This window comes from Musa acuminata, chromosome BXJ2-6, assembly GCF_036884655.1.
Source record: "Musa acuminata AAA Group cultivar baxijiao chromosome BXJ2-6, Cavendish_Baxijiao_AAA, whole genome shotgun sequence".
Classification (NCBI taxonomy): domain Eukaryota; kingdom Viridiplantae; phylum Streptophyta; class Magnoliopsida; order Zingiberales; family Musaceae; genus Musa; species Musa acuminata.
Window position 1 is genome coordinate 21,095,627 of NC_088343.1, and position 21,904 is coordinate 21,117,530.

The 21,904-nt window shown below is 39.9% G+C and overlaps 1 protein-coding gene across 2 annotated transcripts; it reads right to left on the minus strand.

The window, feature by feature from the left end:
* Positions 1–888: 888 nt before the first annotated feature.
* Positions 889–5,745, minus strand: LOC135615206 (probable carboxylesterase 11). 2 transcript variants are annotated; one of them, XM_065113389.1, is made up of 3 exons: positions 4,788–5,745; positions 1,352–1,727; positions 889–1,267 (listed from the first exon to the last, which is right to left on the minus strand). In XM_065113389.1, the coding sequence occupies exons 1-3, from the start codon at positions 5,597–5,599 to the stop codon at positions 1,190–1,192; spliced, it is 1,266 nt and encodes a 421-aa protein (XP_064969461.1). In that variant the 5' UTR covers positions 5,600–5,745; the 3' UTR covers positions 889–1,189. The 2 variants fall into 2 exon arrangements, with proteins under 2 accessions (XP_064969461.1, XP_064969460.1); XM_065113388.1 differs by having other exon boundaries at positions 889–1,727.
* Positions 5,746–21,904: the final 16,159 nt, after the last annotated feature.

Genomic DNA, 21,904 nt, shown 5'->3' on the forward strand with positions numbered 1-21,904 from the left:
GGTGATCATGAAGTGTTTGGTGGAAAGGATGAAAGGACGAAGGGCAGTGATCATTGATCGAGGACATATGTAAGTCCTCCAATATTTCTTTAATTTAAGTTGAAAATATTCAATTTATGTTGCTGATTTTTTATGAATTTCACATATTATTTGATACTAGACTTAAAAAAAAAAGAGAGTTACATTTATAATTCATAATGATACTAAATTACCTTATCATTGTTAGTTTAGTTGTGTTGTTACAAATTTTATACTATTATATAATAAATTATTTGTTAGATTAAAATGTGGATCGATGAGGCACTATTGGATCTTGTCCAATCGACACTTTGGTCTAGCCTAGACTAGATCGAGTTGAGTCGAAACAATCTATTAAGATGGACCAAATTAAACCTAGGTTAAGTCTAGTCCGATGCAACCTGTGTGAGAATCAAACCAGAGTCAAGTAAGCAAGAATGACATAGGCCCAATGTGGCCCAAAGCTCGTGGTCCAACTCAACGTAATACCCGTGGTTTGGCACCCAAGTCTGTACAAATGTGTTCGAGAAGCCTTATCCGAAATGCTCCCAATCCAATTTTATAGGTTTTGATGTGATTCAGAAGTAGAAGCGGACGACAATTTAGTCAACACAATCCTGGGACAAAGACAGAGAAGGATCCTAATCCTAATTGACTCCAAATCAGCACCCATGCTAAGTCCTAGTTAGTACATTGGATAAAAAATAAAGACTCATACATGTAAAACTCTCATATGAATTAACCAACCAAAGAACATCAAAGAAAAGAACATCGAGCAAACCAAAGTGCTCGTTTCGTAAGTATCTATCCATATACCAAAATGTTTTGGCAAGGATTAAATTAAACTAACATCCATAATCGCTATCAGCATAAAGAGGATTATCAAACTATGATCAAAATAAAATATATATACATCCAAATTTCATCACTAAGTCTGCAATGAAGAAGAAATGTCTCATAGTTCTTGTGGAGTGATAATGGGAACAGAGGGAAACAGCATTACATTTAATGAGCCTGTTCTTCACATCTTACACCATATAAGAATGAATATCATAAAAGAATTGACCACATCAACCGTGCCAACCAGATGCAGCTAAACAAACGTACAGCCCCTGCAAAGAAAATTGCAGCAATGCCCTTCCCTGATATCTAAGTCACAAAATTGTGGCATCTAATATGAGAATTCATGTCCACGGATCGATATATACTTCTTCACCCATATTGCAATGTCCTCTGTGCAGGCCTGCGCCTGTGGAGTTTTGAGGAGCATGTTGAGCGTGGCAAATTCATGAACTGCATCTTTGTATTCAAGGACTGGTGCGTCAACATTTACCTTGCGAAGCTCCTCGGAATATGCAATTGCACGGTCCCTCATCCAATCATGCTCTGCAACCACTGTGAGGGTCGGAGGCATACATTTCAATGGAGGTCCCCTACCTGGAACGAGAGGATTTGCAGCTGGATGGTCTAAACTAAACTCATCCTCTGGTAAGAACAACTTCCAAGCAAGCACACACGAAGATTTGTCATAGAAGTAAGAATTTGCTAGCTTTATCTCAGAACGGGTGGAGACGCATCCAATGAAGAAGGGACACATCAGAACTTGAGCAACAACCCTAACTGGCTCAGCGAGTTTTCCTGCATCAACTGCTTTACGAGCCACATGATCGGCAATATTAGCTCCACAGCTTACACCAAGTAGAACACATCTGTTTCAACACAGCAGCCAGAAGCCAATAGGTCAAATGCTATAGCTGCAGATGTAATAGCTATTACCTTTAGAGATACACTAACAGGTCACCAAATATTAAAATATCTGAAGAATTTAACGGAACATACCGAACAATTACAATTAAACATCTCATAGTTGTTTAAAAGGCAGACGGTGCAGTGCATGAGTCTCTCACCAATATAACTTATGAGAGGTTCATAGTTGCTTAAAGGAGGACTAATTTAAAGAGTTGTCATGATATTCAACAAATAGTAGCTGAAGATAGTATCAGCAGCTACTAAGTATCAGCAAACTTGAAACAAATGTTGCAAACAGCAACCACAACATATGCATGCAGATTCAGACCAGAAAGCAATGTGCTGTTGCATGTCTCCAAGTGCCACATATGTGCTGTGTCTATCACATGCATAGTCACATAGCTTATCGTACGTATATGAGCACAGCACTAGCATGAACAACATGGTGCCAGTGCCCAAGCTAATGGCACAGGCCAATAAAACCAGCATGAAAACCTTGAGCATATCAAATAAACAAATAAAACAAACATTAAGATGAAAAGAAGCTGCACAATGGATTTGGATCAGCTGGACCTAACTCAAAACTCCTTCAAACTTTTGGTTCAGATCCAGATTAATAGTTTCAAAAGCAACTAATGGTGTTCTATGATTTTTATATAATTATATCTGTTAATGTTCAATTAAAAACCACCAAGTCCAATATGAATCAGCTGAACAGGCAAAACCTGTCAATAGTCCATAAAACCACAACTACCAAAACCAAAGGACCTGCAAGATTGCTGATACCAACACTTCCAACTGGCTAAAAAACATAATTGGAATATAAATTGATACTTAGGCTTGGCATTTTTGTGGCAAGCAGAATAAAAGTTGGTTATTGCGCCTTGTTGATCTGCAAAAATTCAACCTAAGAGACTCACCTACTTATACTGCTTTTAAGTTTTAACAATTCAAACTCTCAGTCTTATTGCCAGTTTCTACCATGATCTTCATTAGCAACCAATCTAAAGATGCACATTCCCCTAGAAAACCAAATAGGTCAAGAACTATACAGAAACAAAGATCATTTTACAAAAAAAAAGTGATCTTATTCTGTTCACACATCTCAAACTTCCACCATCTGAAAACAAAAATAAATAAATAGAAACACAGACAACAAAAAGAAAATCAAAAAAGAAAAAAAGAAGAAAAAATACTTGTTTACTGAGAAGTGAAATCCTATTCTTTCCAGTTTCTCATTTGTCATATAAAAATATCTAAGGTAAAGGTATCTTTATTTAATTACTAAGAGTATGGATGCTTTGCACAGAATTTAGTGTCTGTCCCATCCATCATCCCCCGAACTACTCATCCAATCCTTTTCCATAATCTCAAGTTGCCACTTTTCTTTAACATAACATGTTGTTCAGGTAACAACTATGGAGTCCAAGTCAACACGACACAAGTGACAGAACAAGATATGTGTCAGCCCAACTTGGTCAGATTGAATTAGCAAACATGATGTGAGTGGTTTACCCCAAGGGTTTTATTGAACATCTCATGCTCAAAATACAACTCAATCACCACTTAACAATTCAGATTCTTAAGATCCATTAAGAAAGTACACATTAGGCATTTACTTTAAGTTATACTCATCTCAATTATAGGCATGTGACGTACTGGGCAGTTGACATAACATATGATGCAAGCACTATGCTAGACCTCAGAGAAAATGAAACACAATCTTTCAAGATGTCCAAAAAAAGTACAATGAAACAATGCTAAAAAAAAAAATGACATATTATTTTCTTACTTTCAGTAAAAAACCAATTGCTTGTCTGAAATTGGTTACCAGAAAAACATCGGTCTTACATTTTTAGTCTATAAAAATGACTACAATTAAAGACTTAAGTCCATCATCTTATTTAGACTTCGGTGCAGCATCTATATTCCATAACATACTTGGCTTCTGAAATTCTCTTTGAATTCTTAGATGTAAGAAACAAATAATCAGAACAGTGTTTGACTCTGCATATTGAACAACTTCTCCCCGTATTTATTTAAACAAAACCTCCGAAACTTCTGTTCTTTCCGATATGCCATCATTCCCATCTAAGAAGAATTGCAGCCAATAAATTGCATGTATGCAGCAAAAACATGAAACCACGATAAGTATATACATTCAGTTCAGCATTTAAATACTTGCCAAATGGTAAGCATCACCATTTTGTTGTGAGTTAAACTTAGCAACAAAATAAAAAACCAACTGTGTAGATCCCAAATTCTTCATTCATATCAAATCTTGTGCCTCGCATATAAAAAATGCATATGAGCACACAAATCTTTTGGCAAAAAATCGTGTTCATTTTCCATGATGCAAGTATTTCATAATAAATCTTTCAAAATGTGTCTTACACAATAATATGTAGCCACGCACCCATTCCATTTGATTTCATTAACAAGCTGTTTAAAAAATCTTGCATTTAAAGTTAAGCTCAAGAATTTCACCTTGCTCATTCAGTTGTTGTGTCTGGCACAAGTTATAAGTTACCAACAATTTATAACTCAAGTGCCAAACTAAATCCTCCATTAATGGTTCACAAAGTTCCCTATGTAACTAATGTTTCCTAGGTGAATCAATACTTTACTGCATATATGCATGTTTAATGCCAACTTTTTAAATGTTACTTCATGTCATGCACAACTACATTACCGAGTGCCAAAGTTCATGCAGTAAAGTCATCAGATGTGCATCTGAATTATCTCTAATTGGGGTTCCAGTCCAAAGCAACTTCACAAAAGTATATAAGCAGTGATCCATATGTCAGCCACTATTTTCATCTATGTTATTCACATACACCAACCAAGTCCAGAAGCTTAGATATCATTCCATCTGAAGATCCTCCAACAATGAGAAGATAAACAAATAACCACAAAAGAGAACTAATTTTAGGCATTATCTTCTTGAGATCAAATTCTGTGGCATAGAGCTAACAGAAATAATTACCTAGGACCAACACAACCCTAAGAAGAAGATTCACCTGGAAGGATCACCATGAGCTGCTAGCCATGGTTCCACAGTGGAAGCCCCAAATGTATCAACGATCTGGGATCTCCTCACCTCTCCAACCCCTAATCCCCTGGCAGTCCCCATCGACATCCTACATTCCACTAATTTTGCCTGCTTCCCCAACCAATACAGTACCTTCAACCCATCCTCAAATGCAGCAGGATACCGACTCTCTGGCGCCAGCCTATACCCAACCGAAATCACTACGGCATCGCACAACTTAGCGATCCGTCTGCAGAAGAAATCATTCGCGGTCGAAGTATTGCTCCCGGCAATGAACCCGCCTCCATGAAACTGGACGACGATGGGCAACTTCTTCGATCTGCCAGTCCGATGACGCGCATCCACGACAGAGGGCAGGTATCCCCTGTAGGTCCCCGTGGCGGCAGTCTCAGCCGCAGCGGCTCCATTGCCGTTCTGGGATCCGGGGCCGTCATAGCTGCTGCGGCGGGTATGGTCGAGCGGGGGGGTGGCACAGGCGCCGCCGTAGCTGTTGCGGCGGTCCTGATCAGGGGCTTGGCGTGGCTTGGTGCCAACGCGGTCGAGGGCGGGGTCCGGGAGGAAGATGCGGATGGAGAGGGCGGTGAGGGGGTCGATGTGAATGTCCTTGGTGGCGACCCCGTCGGGGCCGAAGGAGGGGTTGGCCGGGGCGGTGGACTCCTCCGGGCGGGAGGTGACGCCAAAGGGGCTCGCCGCGTCCTCCATCTGCAGGCGCTGCTGCAGCTTGTGCTTCAGGAGGAGCTTGAAGAACACGCTGTAGAGCTTCACCGCCACGCTCGGCATCTCTCTCTCTCTCTCTCTCTCTTATCGCAGAGATCTGCTGTGAGGCGATCCTTTCCGGATGTGTGTCGGTGGGTGATTTGGGGGTTGGCAACCGTGAGATGTTTGCCTCAACATCTACAGGAAGAAGGAAAAGGACTTGCTGCGAGATAAATAGAGCGGGCCTGTCGCTGCGATTTTTACATCGGCCATTGGCTGTCACGTACCTGAAGAGGTTAAGGTATGTGGGCCCAGTGACGGCTGCTGCAACAGAGTCACTACTTGGACTGCTGGAAGAAGTGCATTCACTTAATAACATATAAATATCTGAATCAGATTTATATTATGAAATATATAATTAAGTTAAAAAGATAAAAATATAATTCTTAGTGCTCAGATTTTTTATAATTGGATAAGATATATATAATATAACTAATTGGATTCTGATAAAATATATTTGTCAATAAAAAAAGTCTACTTAAAATAGGATTATTTAGGACATAACCTTGATGGGAGGAACTCTCCTAATTACTTATTATAGACCCTTTGCTCTCGCCTATAAATAGACAGGACGAGATTAAAGATAAGAAGAACAAGAAAATAGAGACGTTATCTTGAGGGATTACAGTCTTTTTAGGAAGAGAGGAGAAAGATCTAGTTCTTTTTACATATTCACAACGATCTTTAATTAAAGACAATGCCTTTGCAGATCAAACAAAGATTTACATTTAATACAACATATTACAGATTTTATGCTTAAAATTGGTATCAGAGCCTAGGTTCTTGGGATCAAATACATTAGATATATTATTTTGTTTACGATGCATAAATAATACCTATTCTCTAATGATCGCGAAGCTGCAATAGTCGTCGTTGACCTTGCTGCGTACAACTAGTGATTCTGCTACACTAGGCACACCGCATCCATGCGACGGCCACACACGAGCAGAACCCGCGTCCATGCGGTGGCCACACGAGGGTTGACAGTTGCATTAGGTAGCGGCCATGCGTTGGCGGCAACCACGGCCAGTCGTGTGTAGGTGTCGGCAACCCCGCCCAGGTGGCAGCCACGTGTAGGTAGGAACTGCTGTAGCGATCACGCACAAGCAAAGGCGACCCCAAGGTGGCAGCCAGCGCGGGCAAGAACCATCGCAACTACTGCGCGCTAGTAGAGGCGGCCCCATGGCGGCAACGCCGCGCGCGGGCAGGAACCACCGCAGTGGTTGCGCCCGGGAAGCGGTAGTGCTGCACGCGCAGGTGTCTGCAATCGCGTACGGTCAACGACAGCGCTGCATGCAAGTTAGGGTTTTAGCATATTTATGGTTTTGCCCTCGAGGTAGTTTTATCAAATTACAATTCTACCCTTTATAATTTTATAATTCTAATTTATGTCTTGTCAAATCTTTATAGTTTTACCCTTATGAATTTGAGAATTCTAATTTATATTCTCAATTGTAAAATTGATAAATATGATTCATTATCATTATGATTAAATTTAATCATGATTATATTTTGATTATTTGATTGGAATTAATCTTTGACTAAAAAAAATATAAATTATGATTTAGTTTTATTGTTTTCTCATATGAATTATTGATTATGTTTTTTACCTATGGTAAATAAAATCTAATTATTATTTTTGGATATTCATTTCATTATGATTTATATGTTATCATGATTATTATATGAGTTTTTTTTTATGATTAATTTTTAATAATTATTATGATTGTTATTTTATTATTGAACTGTTTAGTATAAATTAAATTGAAGAAAAAATGATAAATATTATTTGTAACTCAACTCATATTCCTAAGTTTTATTATTTGACTTGTAGTTGTCAAAATGGCTTGGGATGATAAGCTTTTGTGATGTGAATTACAATAAAAGTTTTATTATTTATATGATATTTTAAATTATATTTTATATTATTGTATTGGTCTTGTAGCCACTAAAGTGACCTAGACTAATAATTTATAAAATAATATTAAGAAATTGGTCCTAAATGATATTAAAGAAATAATATTTACAATGGTACACATAATTAAGAGATTTAGATAATCCCAAAGGAGAATCTACTTCAAATAATTATGTGATAGAGTAGGATGATACTGTTTTGGATATCCTTATAGTTTAGGGTTGTATACACAAAGGTAATAACACTATTTCACAAGAATGGTATCAGTCTTCCATAGATGATCTTTGAGTGAACACTAGATATGTCAATATTTCACCCAAAAGTGTAATATAGATGATATCAATAGTTCATCAAATTAAAAAAAAAAACTCAAAGCATTGATGTTATTTTATATTTTACAGTGGTACTTCCGTCTATATATTGATATGCTTCTAGTGTCCCTATACTCTTTACATCAAATTATTCAGAATGGTTAGAGCATGTGCAATTTACACTAGGTGTATTAGATCTTGATTTAGCATTACTTGTTAAAAAGCCTACATATTTGATTGATAAAAATACTATAGAACAAGTTAATGAAATAAAAGCTTAGAAAGATCTGATAGATTTAGTTTAATATTCATAAGAATGGTGATTGCAAATAATATAAAGATTTTATTATCGATTGCAACTAGTGCATAATAATATTTAAAGGTTATTGAAGATAGATTTAAATCTGCTGATAAGTCATTGGTTAGCACACTAATGAAAGAACTGACTACAACTCAATATGATAACACTCGAGGAATTCAGGATTACATCATCAATATGGCTGATAAAGCTGCAAAACTTAAAGCATTGGGCGTTGATGCTGATGAGTCTTTCCTCGTACAGTTCATTCTCAATTCTCTTCCTTCTCAGTTTGGCCCATTCAAGATTCACTATAATACAAATAAGAATAAATAAGACTTGAATGAGTTAACTAGCATGTGTGTTTAGGAAGAATTAAGATTAAAGCAAGAAAGCTCATATAATGTCATGATTGCTACTCAAGGAGCTGACAATAAGAAAAGAAAATTAAAGTATCATCAATCAAAGAAATTTATTGGGTCTGGAAATGTTAAACAGACTAATGAAAAAAAAAAGCTTTTATAGTAAAGTGCTTCTTTTGTGATAAGAAAGGACATGTGAAGAAGGACTGCATTAAACGTAAAACTTGGTTCGAAAAGAAATGTATTAACTCAACCTTTGTATGTTTCGAATCAAACATTACAAAAGTTTCTTCTAATACTTAGTGGATTGATTCTGGTGCTTCAACTCATGTTATCAATAATATGTAGGGATTTCTTTCAATCGGAAACCAAAATAACATGAAAGATTCATCATTATGAAAAATCATCTTAAAATGAAAGTGATATCAGTGGGGACTTATCGTCTACGCTTAGAGATGAGTCATCTGATGGATCTTGTTGACACATGTTATGTTCCTATTATTTCTGAAAATTTAGTTTCTCTATCTAGAATTGATGAGTTAGGATAGTCTTTCTTTTAGTAATGGTAAACTCAGTATATTTTATGATTCAATAAAAGTTAGTTCAGGAATTCTATGTAATGGTTTGTACAAAATTAATTTGGATCTTGAGTTTGTAAAGACATTATTGACCTAAAATCAAGTGTTGGATTGAAATATAGTTTCAATAATGAAAGATATTCTATATTGTGGCATAGACGATTGGGACATATCTCCAAAAAAAGAATTTAAAGATTAGTGAAAGATAATATTTTGGAATATTTAGACTTCACTGTTTTTGATGTTTGTATAGATTGTATTAAGGAAAAGTAAACTAAACATATAAAAAAAATGCTACAAGAAGCAAAGAACTCTTTGAGATTATTCATATTGATATCTGTGGACTACTTCATATTCCTTATTTTAGTGAAGAAATATATTTTATCACATTTATAGATGATCTGTCCATATACATAAAAAGTTTCAAGCCGTTGATACTCTTGAAGTATACATAAATGATGTCGAGAGAGATAGAAAAGTTAAAATTATCAAATCTGATAAGGGTGATGAATTTTATGGTAGATATGATGGATTTGGTCAGAACATTGGTCATTTTGTTAGATTCCTAGAACAATAGGGTATTTGTGCTCAATATGCATTACCATGTGTGCCACAGTAGAATAGTGTTGCTAAAAGGTGAAATTATACTCTTATGGATATGGTTAGGAGTATGATGAGTTATTCCTCTGTACATGAGTCGATGTGGGGTGAAGCTCTTAGGACAACTATGTACATCTTGAACAGAGTTCTTAGCAAGTCAATTCCATCAATTCCATTTGAGTTATGGACTAATAGGAAGCCCAGTTTGAGACATTTATATATTTGGGGATGTCCTGTAGAAATAAGAGTATTCAATCCACATAAAAAGAAATTGGATCCAAGAACTATTTCTAGATATTTTATTGGTTATCCAGAAATATCCAAGGGATACAGATTTTATTGCCTTAATCATAGTACGAGGATAGTAGAATCCGATAATGTAAAATTCCTAGAAAATGATGAAATCAATGGGAGTGAAAAATCTCGAAGGATCAATTTTGATATTGAGAAGATTCAGGTTAATTCTCTCCTATCATCTCCTATTCGAGAAATTATTGTTCCTCAAATCAATGAGAGTATTAACGAGAGTGAGTAATAAAATAATATAAAAAAACTCTCGCTTGATGTTGATATCGCCGCTAATGATCTTGTAGAACAATCACAATTTATAGCTTTGAGAAGATTTCAAAGGAAAAGGAAACATGTCATTTCTGATGATTATGTGGTATATCTATAAGAATCAGATTATGATATAAGAATAAAAAGAGACCCCTTATCGTTTTCACAAGCCATAGAAAATAACGATTTTGAAAAATGATATGATGCAATAAAAGAAGAGTTAAAATCAATAGTCTAGAATGGTGTTTGGGAACTTGTTAAATTACAAAATAATTATAAAAGAGTCGGTTATAAATGGATTTTTAAGACAAAACATGATTCAACGGGCAATATCGAACGATATAAAGCTAGACTTGTGACCAAAGGTTTTTCTCAAAAAGAAGGCATCGACTATAATGAGACATTTTCTCTAATTTTTAGAAAGGACTCGTTGAGAATTGTCATGGCATTAGTAGCTCATTATGATCTTGAGTTACATTAGATGGATGTGAAAACAAAATTTTTGAATGGGGATCTGAATGAGAAAATCTATATGGAACAACCTGAAGGATTCATATAAAAGGAAAAAGAAAGTTGGGCTTATAAACTTAAGAAATCCATTTATGACCTTAAACAAGCTTCTAGAAAATGGTATATAAAGTTTTATGATACTATTACTTCCTTTGGATTTAAAAAAAATACTATTGATCAATGCATATATCTGAAGGTAAGTGGAAACAAGTTTATTATATTGGTCTTATATGTAGATGATATTTTACTTGCCAGTAGTGATCTTAGTTTATTACACAAAACTAAGATATTGTTGAATCTCGGATTTTGATGATAAAATCAATTGATGGGTTAATTGATCTAATCCATATTACTGAGTTAAGTGTGCAGGATTCACTACGATAACCAGAAAACACAAAGCAAAAATACTAGAGTCAAGTTCGATGGACGTTTAAGAGACCGAAGAATCGTCGGAGATGCTGCCGGAACCAACCGAGAAGAAATCAGGAACATGTCGGAATTTTCGGAAGTTCACCGAAGAGATCGTCTGAGGTTCGCGGAGATCACCGAGAAGACTCAGCTACTCGTTAAAGTCATCACAAGATCGGGAGCTTGCTGGGAGTCCGTCGGAAGAAGTTCGTCGAAAATCTCGCTGGAACAAGACTCTAACGTTCATGGTTGAAAACTTGCTTAGGATGTTTTTAGTTATGTAGTTCACATGTAATTAGGATTAGGATTAAGAGATAATCCTATATCTTGGTTAGGGGCCAACTAGGCCCAAAATTAGACTTGGTTTGGGCTAAATTTAAAGCCCAACCAGTGAACCGAAGGGTTTGGCGGTGGCACCGCCAAACTAGGCGGTTGCACCGCCTAGCACCCGAGAGCCAGGCGGTGGCACCGTCCAGCACCCGAGAGCCAAGCGGTGGCACCGCCACTGATAGGCGGTGGCACCACCAACATCGGGAACCAAAGAGAATTCAAATTTTAGAGTCCAAATTTGAATCCTCTTGAGGCCTATAAATACCCCTCAAATCTCAGTTGAGATTACAACTTTTTGAGCAGCAATTGATTGAGAGAAAGGTTTTAGAAAAGTCTTAGCAAGTCTTGTTTTCAATTTGCTAGAGTTTTCACCTCCTTCTTTCTTGCTGAAAATTTGTAAGAGTGTGAACCGCTTGTAAAAAGTTGTAAGAGGGGTATTTGCCCCTCTCCTTCAAGAGATTTACTAGTGGAAGGTGGGAGCCTTATCGAAGAGGGCCTCGCTGCTAGTCATAGGTGCCCAGTAAGCCAATCACGTGAGTGAAGACACGTGTGACTTGATATAGAATCTTTTTGCTTATTATATTTTGGCGTATATCACTTTATAACTATTGCATATGTGCATATATATTGTGATGTCCTTGAATTTGTGTAATGGGAATCGGATCGTGATGAGATCACGATAATGAGATCGATTTACCTTTAAACACATATCCTAAATAATCCCGGTCATAGGTTACTTGAGAGGGACATCGTGATAACCGGACAGACTGGTGTGCTGTATACCCATCCATATGATGGATGCAGCTGGTCTCATAGCTGCTCGTGTAGGGACACTAGGGATACAGTACAAGTGCTCATTGGAGAATGAGTTCACTGATTGACCCGCTTACGGAATGTTGGATGGTTGATGATGCATTATTATCAGACAACGATTCCGTAGTCCTAGTAGTGTATCTGGTCCTTAGACTTGAGACACCAAGGATGTCCTGTATGAGTGCTCCACTCTTTGATACCAGACTTATAGGTTTGGCTGTCCCAGATCTAGTATAGCTGGTCATTGGGAGTGGTAGTCAACCTTACGAGGGCTATTGAGTGTCGATAGAGGATTATCCACTCTCGGCGTCATGAGAAGAATATCCCATGTGTTCTTGCTCAGACAAATCCCTGGCTAGGGTCATTCGGGTTGATAGAAAAAGAGTTCTCCGTGAGAATTCGATTAGAGCGAGACTCGAGTAGAAACCGTGTGGGTCTGACAGCACCATGCTCGATATATGGTCTCTGGGATATTAGATGGATGAGAGACTATAGGTACACGGTAACTGAGGATAGATAGGTCCAATGGATTGGATTCCCCTATATCATCTGGGGACTACGGCGTAGTGGCCTAGTACGTCCGTAGTCGATGAGTCAAGTGAATTATTACAGAAATAATAATTCACTGAGTTAGAAGGAGTTCTGACAGGTATGACTCACGGCCAGCTCGATATTGGGCCTAGAGGGTCACACACACATGGTAGGCATTGCGATGAGTAGAGGTTCGGATATAAGATATCCGACGGAGCCCTTGTCTTATTGGATGCAGATCCAATACCCACTAGGAGAGGACCCATTAGGGTTTGACAGGGGATCTCTATAAATAGGAGGGATTCAGAGCCTCATAGGCTAAAGCCTTTGCTTGCCTCTCCTATTCTCCTCCCCCTCTCCACCTTAGAGTAGGCCTGGAGTTTTGAGGAGTGTCGTTGCAACCCTGTTTTGTGGATCACCGCTAGAGAGGAGGATGCTTGACCTCCTTCAACCTCTCCTAAGGATCTACAAGGAAACAGGGATATACGATCTCCCTAGGTAACACAATCTACTCTATACGTAGTTTTAAGTTTCACGGATTTTGCGCACCAATCTTCGCATGACGACGAACATCTCTTTGGGAATCGGAGATTTTGTTTTCTTGTTCTTCCGCTGCGCATGTGATGTCGCCCCCAAGATTTTCCAACAGTGGTATCAGAGCCAGGTTGTTCGTGTGATATATTAGTTTTGAATTGCATGTGTTGTGTTTTGAAGAAACTTTTGACGTCAAAATCGTTGACGCAAAAGCGAGAAAGGGTAGCAACAGTTGCTGCCCTCGATCTGCATGCGTGCAGCACAGCCGCAGGCAGGCAGCACAGGGGCTGCGTCTGCAGCAGCCGGCCGGCGGCTTGCTTGCAGCGGGCTTGCGTCCGGTGGGGCTGGCAGCCCGCGGGCAGAGGTGTATGCGACCGCTTCTCCAGTAGGGTGAGGAGCGCCGCCCGTAGGGGCGACCGCCCGGCAAGGCAGCACGACCTGCGGGCACTGCCTCGTGGGTAGAACCGCCCGCGGAGGCGGCAGCGCCCGCGGGGGCGCCCAGTTGCGAGAGCAGCGCCACCCGTAGGGGCGCCAACCCACGGTGGCGCCCACCTATAGGGGCGGCGCCCCCGCCCCGCCGCACAAGCCGCCGCCAGCAAGCGACAGTAGCAAAGGGGAGTAGGGCATTAGGGTTTTTTAGGCAAAAGATAATTTTGCCCCTCGAAATTTGAGAAATCTCAGTTTCTATCTTTTGTCCAAATTATGAAAATACCCCTATAAATTAAAAAATTCCCTATATGTCCCTGATTTCATAAAATACTAATTAATTAAAAGGTTTAGTTGATTATTATTTTTTATTATTATCTAGTAGTCCTACATGATGATTATTTATATATGTGATGTATGATGTATGGACGGATGATCATGGACCGTGTGATGTGTGTACTTGTGATTATTATTATTGAGGTATGCGAGCCTCTATTATATTTCTCGGTTATTATCGGGCCTACGTGCCTATGATTAAGTTGTAATCACATGAGGAGGCACAGCGGGAGCGTGGATGCGATAGCGGGACCCACGAGACGGATGATCGCGATGCATGAAGATGCATCAAGATGTCGACGGAACCAACGAGGACGAGATGGACGATCATAGGGCATGAAGATGCACCGTTGCACACATAGATCTTGATGTGAGTGATTAGGCCTACTGGCTCGGGCCTAATCACATTAGGTTGTGGTCCATGATCATCTGGTGTGATTGTTTATACACATACTAGATATGATATATATTTGCATGCGATGTAGATATATATTAAATATGTATATGTGTGACATGTCATATTAGGAGACCAAATCATAGAAACATCTCTCGATAATATTAAGTCGGTAAACGTGAGGCAATTAGATTGACCCACGTGACCTTCCATCGTTATGAGTAGGAACCGATTCCCGGTGTAGGTTGAGTTGGTCGAGTCCCTCGAGACTCACCTATATCGCGATTCGCTATCTTGCTTACGACATAGAGATGTCACCGGTGACCTGAGGGAATGGTATGCTTAGTCGAGTCCATCGAGGGTATATCATCAAATCAGACTCATCTTGTAACGAAGGTGTTGACTTAACTAAGCATCATGGTTGGTCGAGTCCCTCGAGACCATAGTGATTCGGAGGCCGAATAGGACGGGAATCACAAGGAGTTATGATTGACAAGAGTTGCCTACCTTTTAGGCTTAGTGTGATTGGTCGAGTCCCTCGAGGTTACACTAAGACGCTGATTGGATCCTGATCCCCACTAGAAGTTTGCCGGAGACTTCCGTTTCATGTGTTGAGGGTGTCGTGTGACTCGTTAGTAAAATAGTGGGAGCATATTAAGATAGAATTCATATCTTGATAGTTTATTTCTTGTAAAATCTGTATATTATTCATTTCTGCTACATCTTTATTTTCAAAAAATGTCGTTTTCAAATCCCTTACGTGGCATACTTGATGTCAACCGCCTCACTGGTCCAAATTATACGGATTGGCTCCGTAACTTGAGAATTATTCTCACAGCGGAGAAAATCATGTACGTCCTTGATATAGTGATGCCTACGCCCGAAGAAGGGGCGAGCGAGGATGAGATCGCTCGCTACGTGAAGTACATTGATGACTCACTCTTGCTCAGTGCTATATATTGGGCTCTATGACTCCTGAGTTACAGAGATAACATGAAAAGATGGATGCCAGATCCATTCTCCTATATGTCCGCAAATTGTTTGAGGAACAGGGAAGGACTTAACGATATGAGATATCCAAGAGCCTCTTCCGCGCTAGGATGACTGAGGGGATACCGGTTCAGAACCATGTCCTAAAGATAATTGAGTGGATAGAGAAACTCACAGGTCTAGGAATGGTCCTAGAGGATAACTTGTGTGTGGACATTGTTCTTCAGTCCCTACCAGATTCCTTTTCACAGTTCATAATGAATTTTAATATGAACAAGCTTGAGGTGACTCTCCCAGAGCTCCTCAATATGTTGAGGGAGGCAAAGAGTATTATTAAGAAAGAGAAGCCAGTTCTCTACATTGGTGAGACCAGAAAGAAAAGGAAAGCAGAAAGGTCCCTTAAGAAGGGAAAGGGCAAGGGCAAACCAGGTAAAGCAAAGGTTGCTAAGAAAGACCCAACAAAGGACAAAGGCCAGTGCTTCCACTGTGGTAAAGATGGGCACTGGAAGAGGAACTTCAAAGAGTACCTTGCAGAAAGGGCGAAATAGAAGCTTGGAGAAGCTTCAGGTACATTCATGATCAATCTCCAATTGTCAGATTTTTGTGATAGTGCATTGATATTGGATACCAGAATTGCTTATCACATCTACAATTTATTGTAAATTCTAGCAATGCCAAGGGGAGATTGACGAGAGGAATATTGCATAAAGGTTTGTTTATGCAAGACACTACTCCACATATCATGAATGTAAGTATCTAAGAGGAAATGAGATGAGGTGAACAGTGCATACCTATGGCATTGTAAGCTAGGTCATATCCATGAGGGAATGATTCAAAAGTTGCTAAATGATGGATATCTAGATCCATTCGACTATGTGTCATATGCAACTTGCGAGCCTTGCCTTCGTGGAAAACTGACCAACTCTCCATTTAGTGGAACTGGAGAGAGAGCCACTGAGCTGTTGGAACTCATACATAGTGATGTATGTGAACCCATGTCAACTCATGCCATTGGTGGTTACTCCTACTTCATTACCTTTACTGATGATTTCTCAATGTATGGATATGTGTACTTAATGAAGTACAAGTCCGAGGCTTTTGAGAAATTCAAAGAGCATAAGAATGAGGTGGAGAACCAGACTGGAAAGAGTATCAAAACTCTTCGATCAAATCGAGGAGGTGAGTACTTAAGTACAGAGTTTACTCAGTTCCTCAAGGACCATGGGATATTATCCCAATGGACACCTCCTTATACACCTCAGCTCAATGGTGTCTCTGAAAGGAGAAATTGTACGTTATTAGACATGGTACGGTCCATGATGAGTTTCACTAACCTACCCATCTCATTCTGAGGATATGCCCTAGAAACCACAGCTTACCTTCTGAACAGAGTTCCAACTAAGTCGGTAGTGTCTACACCATATGAGATATGGAAAGAGAAGAAGCCTGATCTTAAGGTTGTTAAGATTTGGGGCTGCCCTGCCCACGTTAAAAGACACAACCCCGATAAGTTAGAATCAAGAATAGAGCGATGTAAATTTATGGGACACCCCAAGTAAACTTGTGAGTATTATTTCTATTATCTCGAGGACCAAAATGTCTTTGTAGTTAAGAGAGCAGTGTTCCTTGAGAAGGAACATATTCTTGGCGGAGACAGTGGGAGAATGCTAGAGTTGAGCGAGGTTGGAGAACCAAGCTCAAGCACCACTCTATAACCCGAGTCTATTCAGGTACCTAATACATAAGTTTCAACTTTACGCAGGTCTGATAGAGTATCCCATCCTCCTGAGAGATATGTGAGATATATTAGAGGAGAGGATGTTGAGGATATTGATCTTCAGACCTACGAGGTGGCTATTATGAGTATAGACTCCGGGAAGTGGCAAGAAGCCATGAATTCTAAGATGGATTCTATGTACTCCAACAAGGTTTGGAACCTAGTTGATGCGCCTGAAGGTATTGTACCCATCGGTTGTAAGTGGATCTTTAAGAAAAAGATCGGAGTAGATGGAAAGATAGAGACCTATAAAACAAGGCTAGTAGCTAAGGGATATCGTCAAAGGCAAGGTGTTGACTACGACGAAACCTTCTCACCCGTAGCATTGCTAAAATCTATCAGAATTCTATTGGCTATTGCAGCACACTATGATGATGAGATCTGGTAGATGGATGTGAAAACCGCATTCCTCAATGGGAACCTCGAGGAGGAGGTGTATATGATGCAACATGAGGGATTCGTGTCCAAGAACTGCCCAGATAAGGTGTGTAGGTTGCTTAGATCCATTTATGGACTAAAGCAAGCTTCCCGAAGTTGGAACATAAGATTTGATGAGGCAATCAGATCTTATGACTTCGTTAAGAGCGAAGATGAGCCTTGTGTATACAGGAAGGTAAGTGGGAGTGCTATCACCTTTTTGGTATTATATGTGGATGACATCCTGATCATTGGGAATGATGTAGGAATGCTATCCACAGTAAAGGCTTGGTTATCTAGACACTTCTCCATGAAGGACTTAGGGGAAGCATCCTATACCTTGGGGATTAGAATCTATAGAGATAGATCTAAGAGGATGCTTGGCTTGTCCCAGTCCAGGTACATAGAAACTATTATCAAATGGTTTGGCATGGAAAATTCCAAGAGAGGTCTCATACCGATGAGACATGGGATATCGCTTTCTACAAGTATATCCCCAAAGACTCCAGAAGAAAGGGTGAACATGGATATGATATCTTATGCCTCAGCAATAGGGTCTATCATGGATGCCATGCTCAGAGTGTCATGAGCAGGTATCAGGCAGATCCAGACTTGGATCACTGGAAAGCAGTAAAGTGTATCCTTAAGTACTTGAGAAGGACTAAGGATCTTTTACTATAGAGGTAATAGCCTTAAGGTTGAAGGCTACACAGACTCAAGTTTTCAGTCTGATGTCGATGATAGCAAGTCAAATTCAGGGTATGTGTACACCTTGAATGGAGGAGTAGTATGCTGGAAGAGTTCCAAGCAAGATACTACTACTGACTCGACCACAGAGGCGGAGTACATTGCTACATCAGATGTAGCAAAGGAGGGAGTCTGGGTGAAGAAGTTCATCACAGATTTGGGATTCGTGCCGGGTAGCGAGGAGCCGATCTCCTTATATTGCGACAACAACGGGGCGATTACTCAAATAAGGGAACCCGGGTCTCATCAGAAGTGTTCTGAGGAGGTTCCAACTTATTAGAGAGATCGTAACCCGAGGAGATGTAGCAGTGAAAAGAGTTCCATCCAAAGATAACATTTCAGATCCACTGACAAAGCCGTTGTCTCAGATTGTCTTTAAGCGTCACAGGGGTCTGATGAGGATCAGACACATAGGTGATTGACTTTAGGTCAAGTGGGAGATTGCTAGTCATAGGTGCCCAGCAAGCCAATCACGTGAGTGATGGCACGTGTGACTTGATACAGAATCTTTTTGCTTATTATATTTTGGCGTATATCACTTTATAACTATTGCATATGTGCATATATATTGTGATGTCCTTGGATTTATGCAATGAGAATCGGATCATGATGAGATCACGATAATGAGATCGATTCACCTTTAAACACATATCCTAAATAATTCTGGTCATAGGTTACTCGAGAGGGACATCGTGATAACCGGACAGACTGGTGTGCTGTATACCCGTCCATATGATGGATGTAGCTGGTCTCATAGCTGCTCGTGTAGGGACACTAGGGATATAGTACAGGTGCTCATTGGAGAATGAGTTCACTGATTGATCCGCTTACGGAATGCTAGATGGTTGATGATGCCTTATTGTTAGACAGCGATTCCGTAGTCCTAGTGGTGTATCTGGTCCTTAGACTTGAGACACCAAGGATGTCCTGTATGAGTGCTCCACTCTTTGATACCAGACTTATAGGTTTGGTTGTCCCAGATCTAGTACAACTGGTCATTGGGAGTGGTAGTTGACCTTACGAGAGCTATTGAGTGTCGATAGAGGATCATCCACTCTCGGCGTCATGAGAGAAATATCCCGTGTGTTCTTGCTCAGACAAATCCCTAGCCAGGGTCATTCGGGTTGAGAGAAAAAGAGTTCTCCGGGAGAATCCGATTAGAGCGAGACTCGAGTAGAAACCGTTTGGGTCTGACAGTACCATGCTCGATATACGGTCTCTGGGATATTAGATGGATGAGTGACTATAGGTACACAAAAACTGAGGACAGACAGGTCCAATGGATTGGATTCCCCTATATCGTCTGGGGACTACGGCGTAGTGGCCTAGTACGTCCGTAGTCGATGAGTCAAGTGAATTATTACAGAGATAATAATTCACTAAGTTAGAAGGAATTCTGATAGGTATAACTCACGGCCAGCTCGATATTGGGCCTAGAGGGTCACACACATATGGTAGGCATTACGATAAGTAAAGGTTCGGATATGAGATATCCGACGGAGCCCTTGTCTTATTGGATGCAGATCCAATACCCACTAGGGGAGGACCCATTAGGGTTTGACAAGGGATCTCTATAAATAGGAGGGATTCAGAGCCTCATAGGCTAGAGCCTTTGCTTACCTCTCCTATTCTCCTCCCCCTCTCCACCTTAGAGTAGGCCTGGAGTTTTGAGGAGCGTCGTCGCAACCCTATTGTGTGGATCACCACTAGAGAGGAGGACGCTTGACCTTCTTCACCCTCTCCTAAGTATCTACAAGGAAACAGGGATATACGATCTCCCTAGGTAACACAATCTACTCTATACGCAGTTTTAAGTTTCGCGGATTTTATGCACCAATCTTCACATGACGACGAACATCTCTTTGGGAATCGGGGATTTTGTTTTCTTGTTCATCCGCTGCGCATATGATGTCGCCCCTAAGATTTCCCAACACTCGCAAGTGGATGTAGGTCATTTGACCGAACCACTTTAAAATTGGCATGATCTCTGGTTTGCATTTCATTATTGCTATTTACATTACTGCATACCTTCTTACGTGCTTTATTTCCTCATTACGTTTGCTGCACAACTTTACGAATACGCTTTCAAGTTAAGCACTTCCGAGTTCGGTTTTTATCGTATCAAAAGATTTTCCAAAACCGAAGTTTTAATCTGCTGCACTAATTCACCCCCCCCCCCCCCCCCCCTCTTAGTGCTGCTCCGATCCTAACAATTGGTATCAGAGCGAGGCTCACTCTCATATTTGGTTTGATATCCAAGAGAGATGGCTTACTCTAGCATACATGAGGGTCATTCTATCACACGTCCACCCATGTTTAATGGGTCGGATTATACTTATTGGAAGACTCGTATGAGGATCTTCCTTATTTCCATGGATTTCGAGCTTTGGACTATTGTTGAAAACGGATTTCAAAAATCTTCTCTTCCGATGAGCGAATGGAATGAATTGGAGAAGAAGGTTTTTGCTTTAAATGCAAAAGCTATGAATGCCTTGTTTTGTGTACTAGACAAAAATGAATTTAATCGTGTTTCAATTTGTGATTCGGCTTTTGATATTTGGAGAACTCTTGAGGTCACTCATGAAGGCATTAGCCGAGTGAAAGAGTCCAAAATCAACATCCTTGTGCACTCTTACGAACTCTTCCGAATGAAACCAAGTGAGTCCATCGGAGACATGTACATCCGGTTCACGGATGTCATCAATGGACTCAAAGCTCTTGGTAAAGATTTTACTAATTTTGAACTAGTAACTAAAATCTTAAGATCCCTCCCTAAAAGTTGGGATCCAAAAGTTACAACCATTCAAGAGGCCAAAGACCTTAAAACATTCCCTCTTGAAGAACTTATTGGGTCTCTAATGATCTACGAAATGACATGTCAAGCTCATGACGAGCTCGAGAATCCCCTTCCAAAGAACAGGAAGGATATGTCACTCACATCACAAGAAGATCACTTGAAAGGAACATCAAGTGATGAGGACAGTGACAATGACATTGCACTTTTGACTCAAAAATTCAAAAAATACTTAAGAAAGAACAAATTTAAAAATAATATAAAAATAAATTTGAACACAAGAAGGACCAAGTGATTTGCTATGAGTGCAAAAAATGGGACACTACAAGAACGATTGTCCTCAAGCCAAAAAGAGAACATCAAAGAAGAAGGCGCTCAAGGCAACGTGGGATGATTCAAGTACGTCCGAAGAAGAGGAGTCCTACACCGAGCAAGTTGCTCATTACGCCCTAATGGCCATCGGAGAAGAGAAACATACACCATCACAAGCTAGGAGCAAGAGATGGTATCTAGATAGTGGATGCTCAAGACATATGACTGGAGATCCATCTCATTTCTCTATGCTCACTAGCAAAGAAGAAGGGTACATCACCTTCGAAGACAACAACCAAGGCAAAATCATTGGCAAGGGAACCATAGGTAACAAATTAAAATTTTCTATTGATGATGTCTTACTAGCTGATGGATTGAAACATAATCT

Bases quoted from the DNA above. Each gene is read 5' to 3' on its own strand.
- LOC135615206 (XM_065113388.1), bottom strand. From the start codon at position 5,599: ATGCCGAGCGTGGCGGTGAAGCTCTACAGCGTGTTCTTCAAGCTCCTC. The intron at 1,728-4,787 runs GTGAATCTTCTT...GTGTTGAAACAG, and splicing joins GCTCATGGTGATCCTTCCAG to ATGTGTTCTACTTGGTGTAA.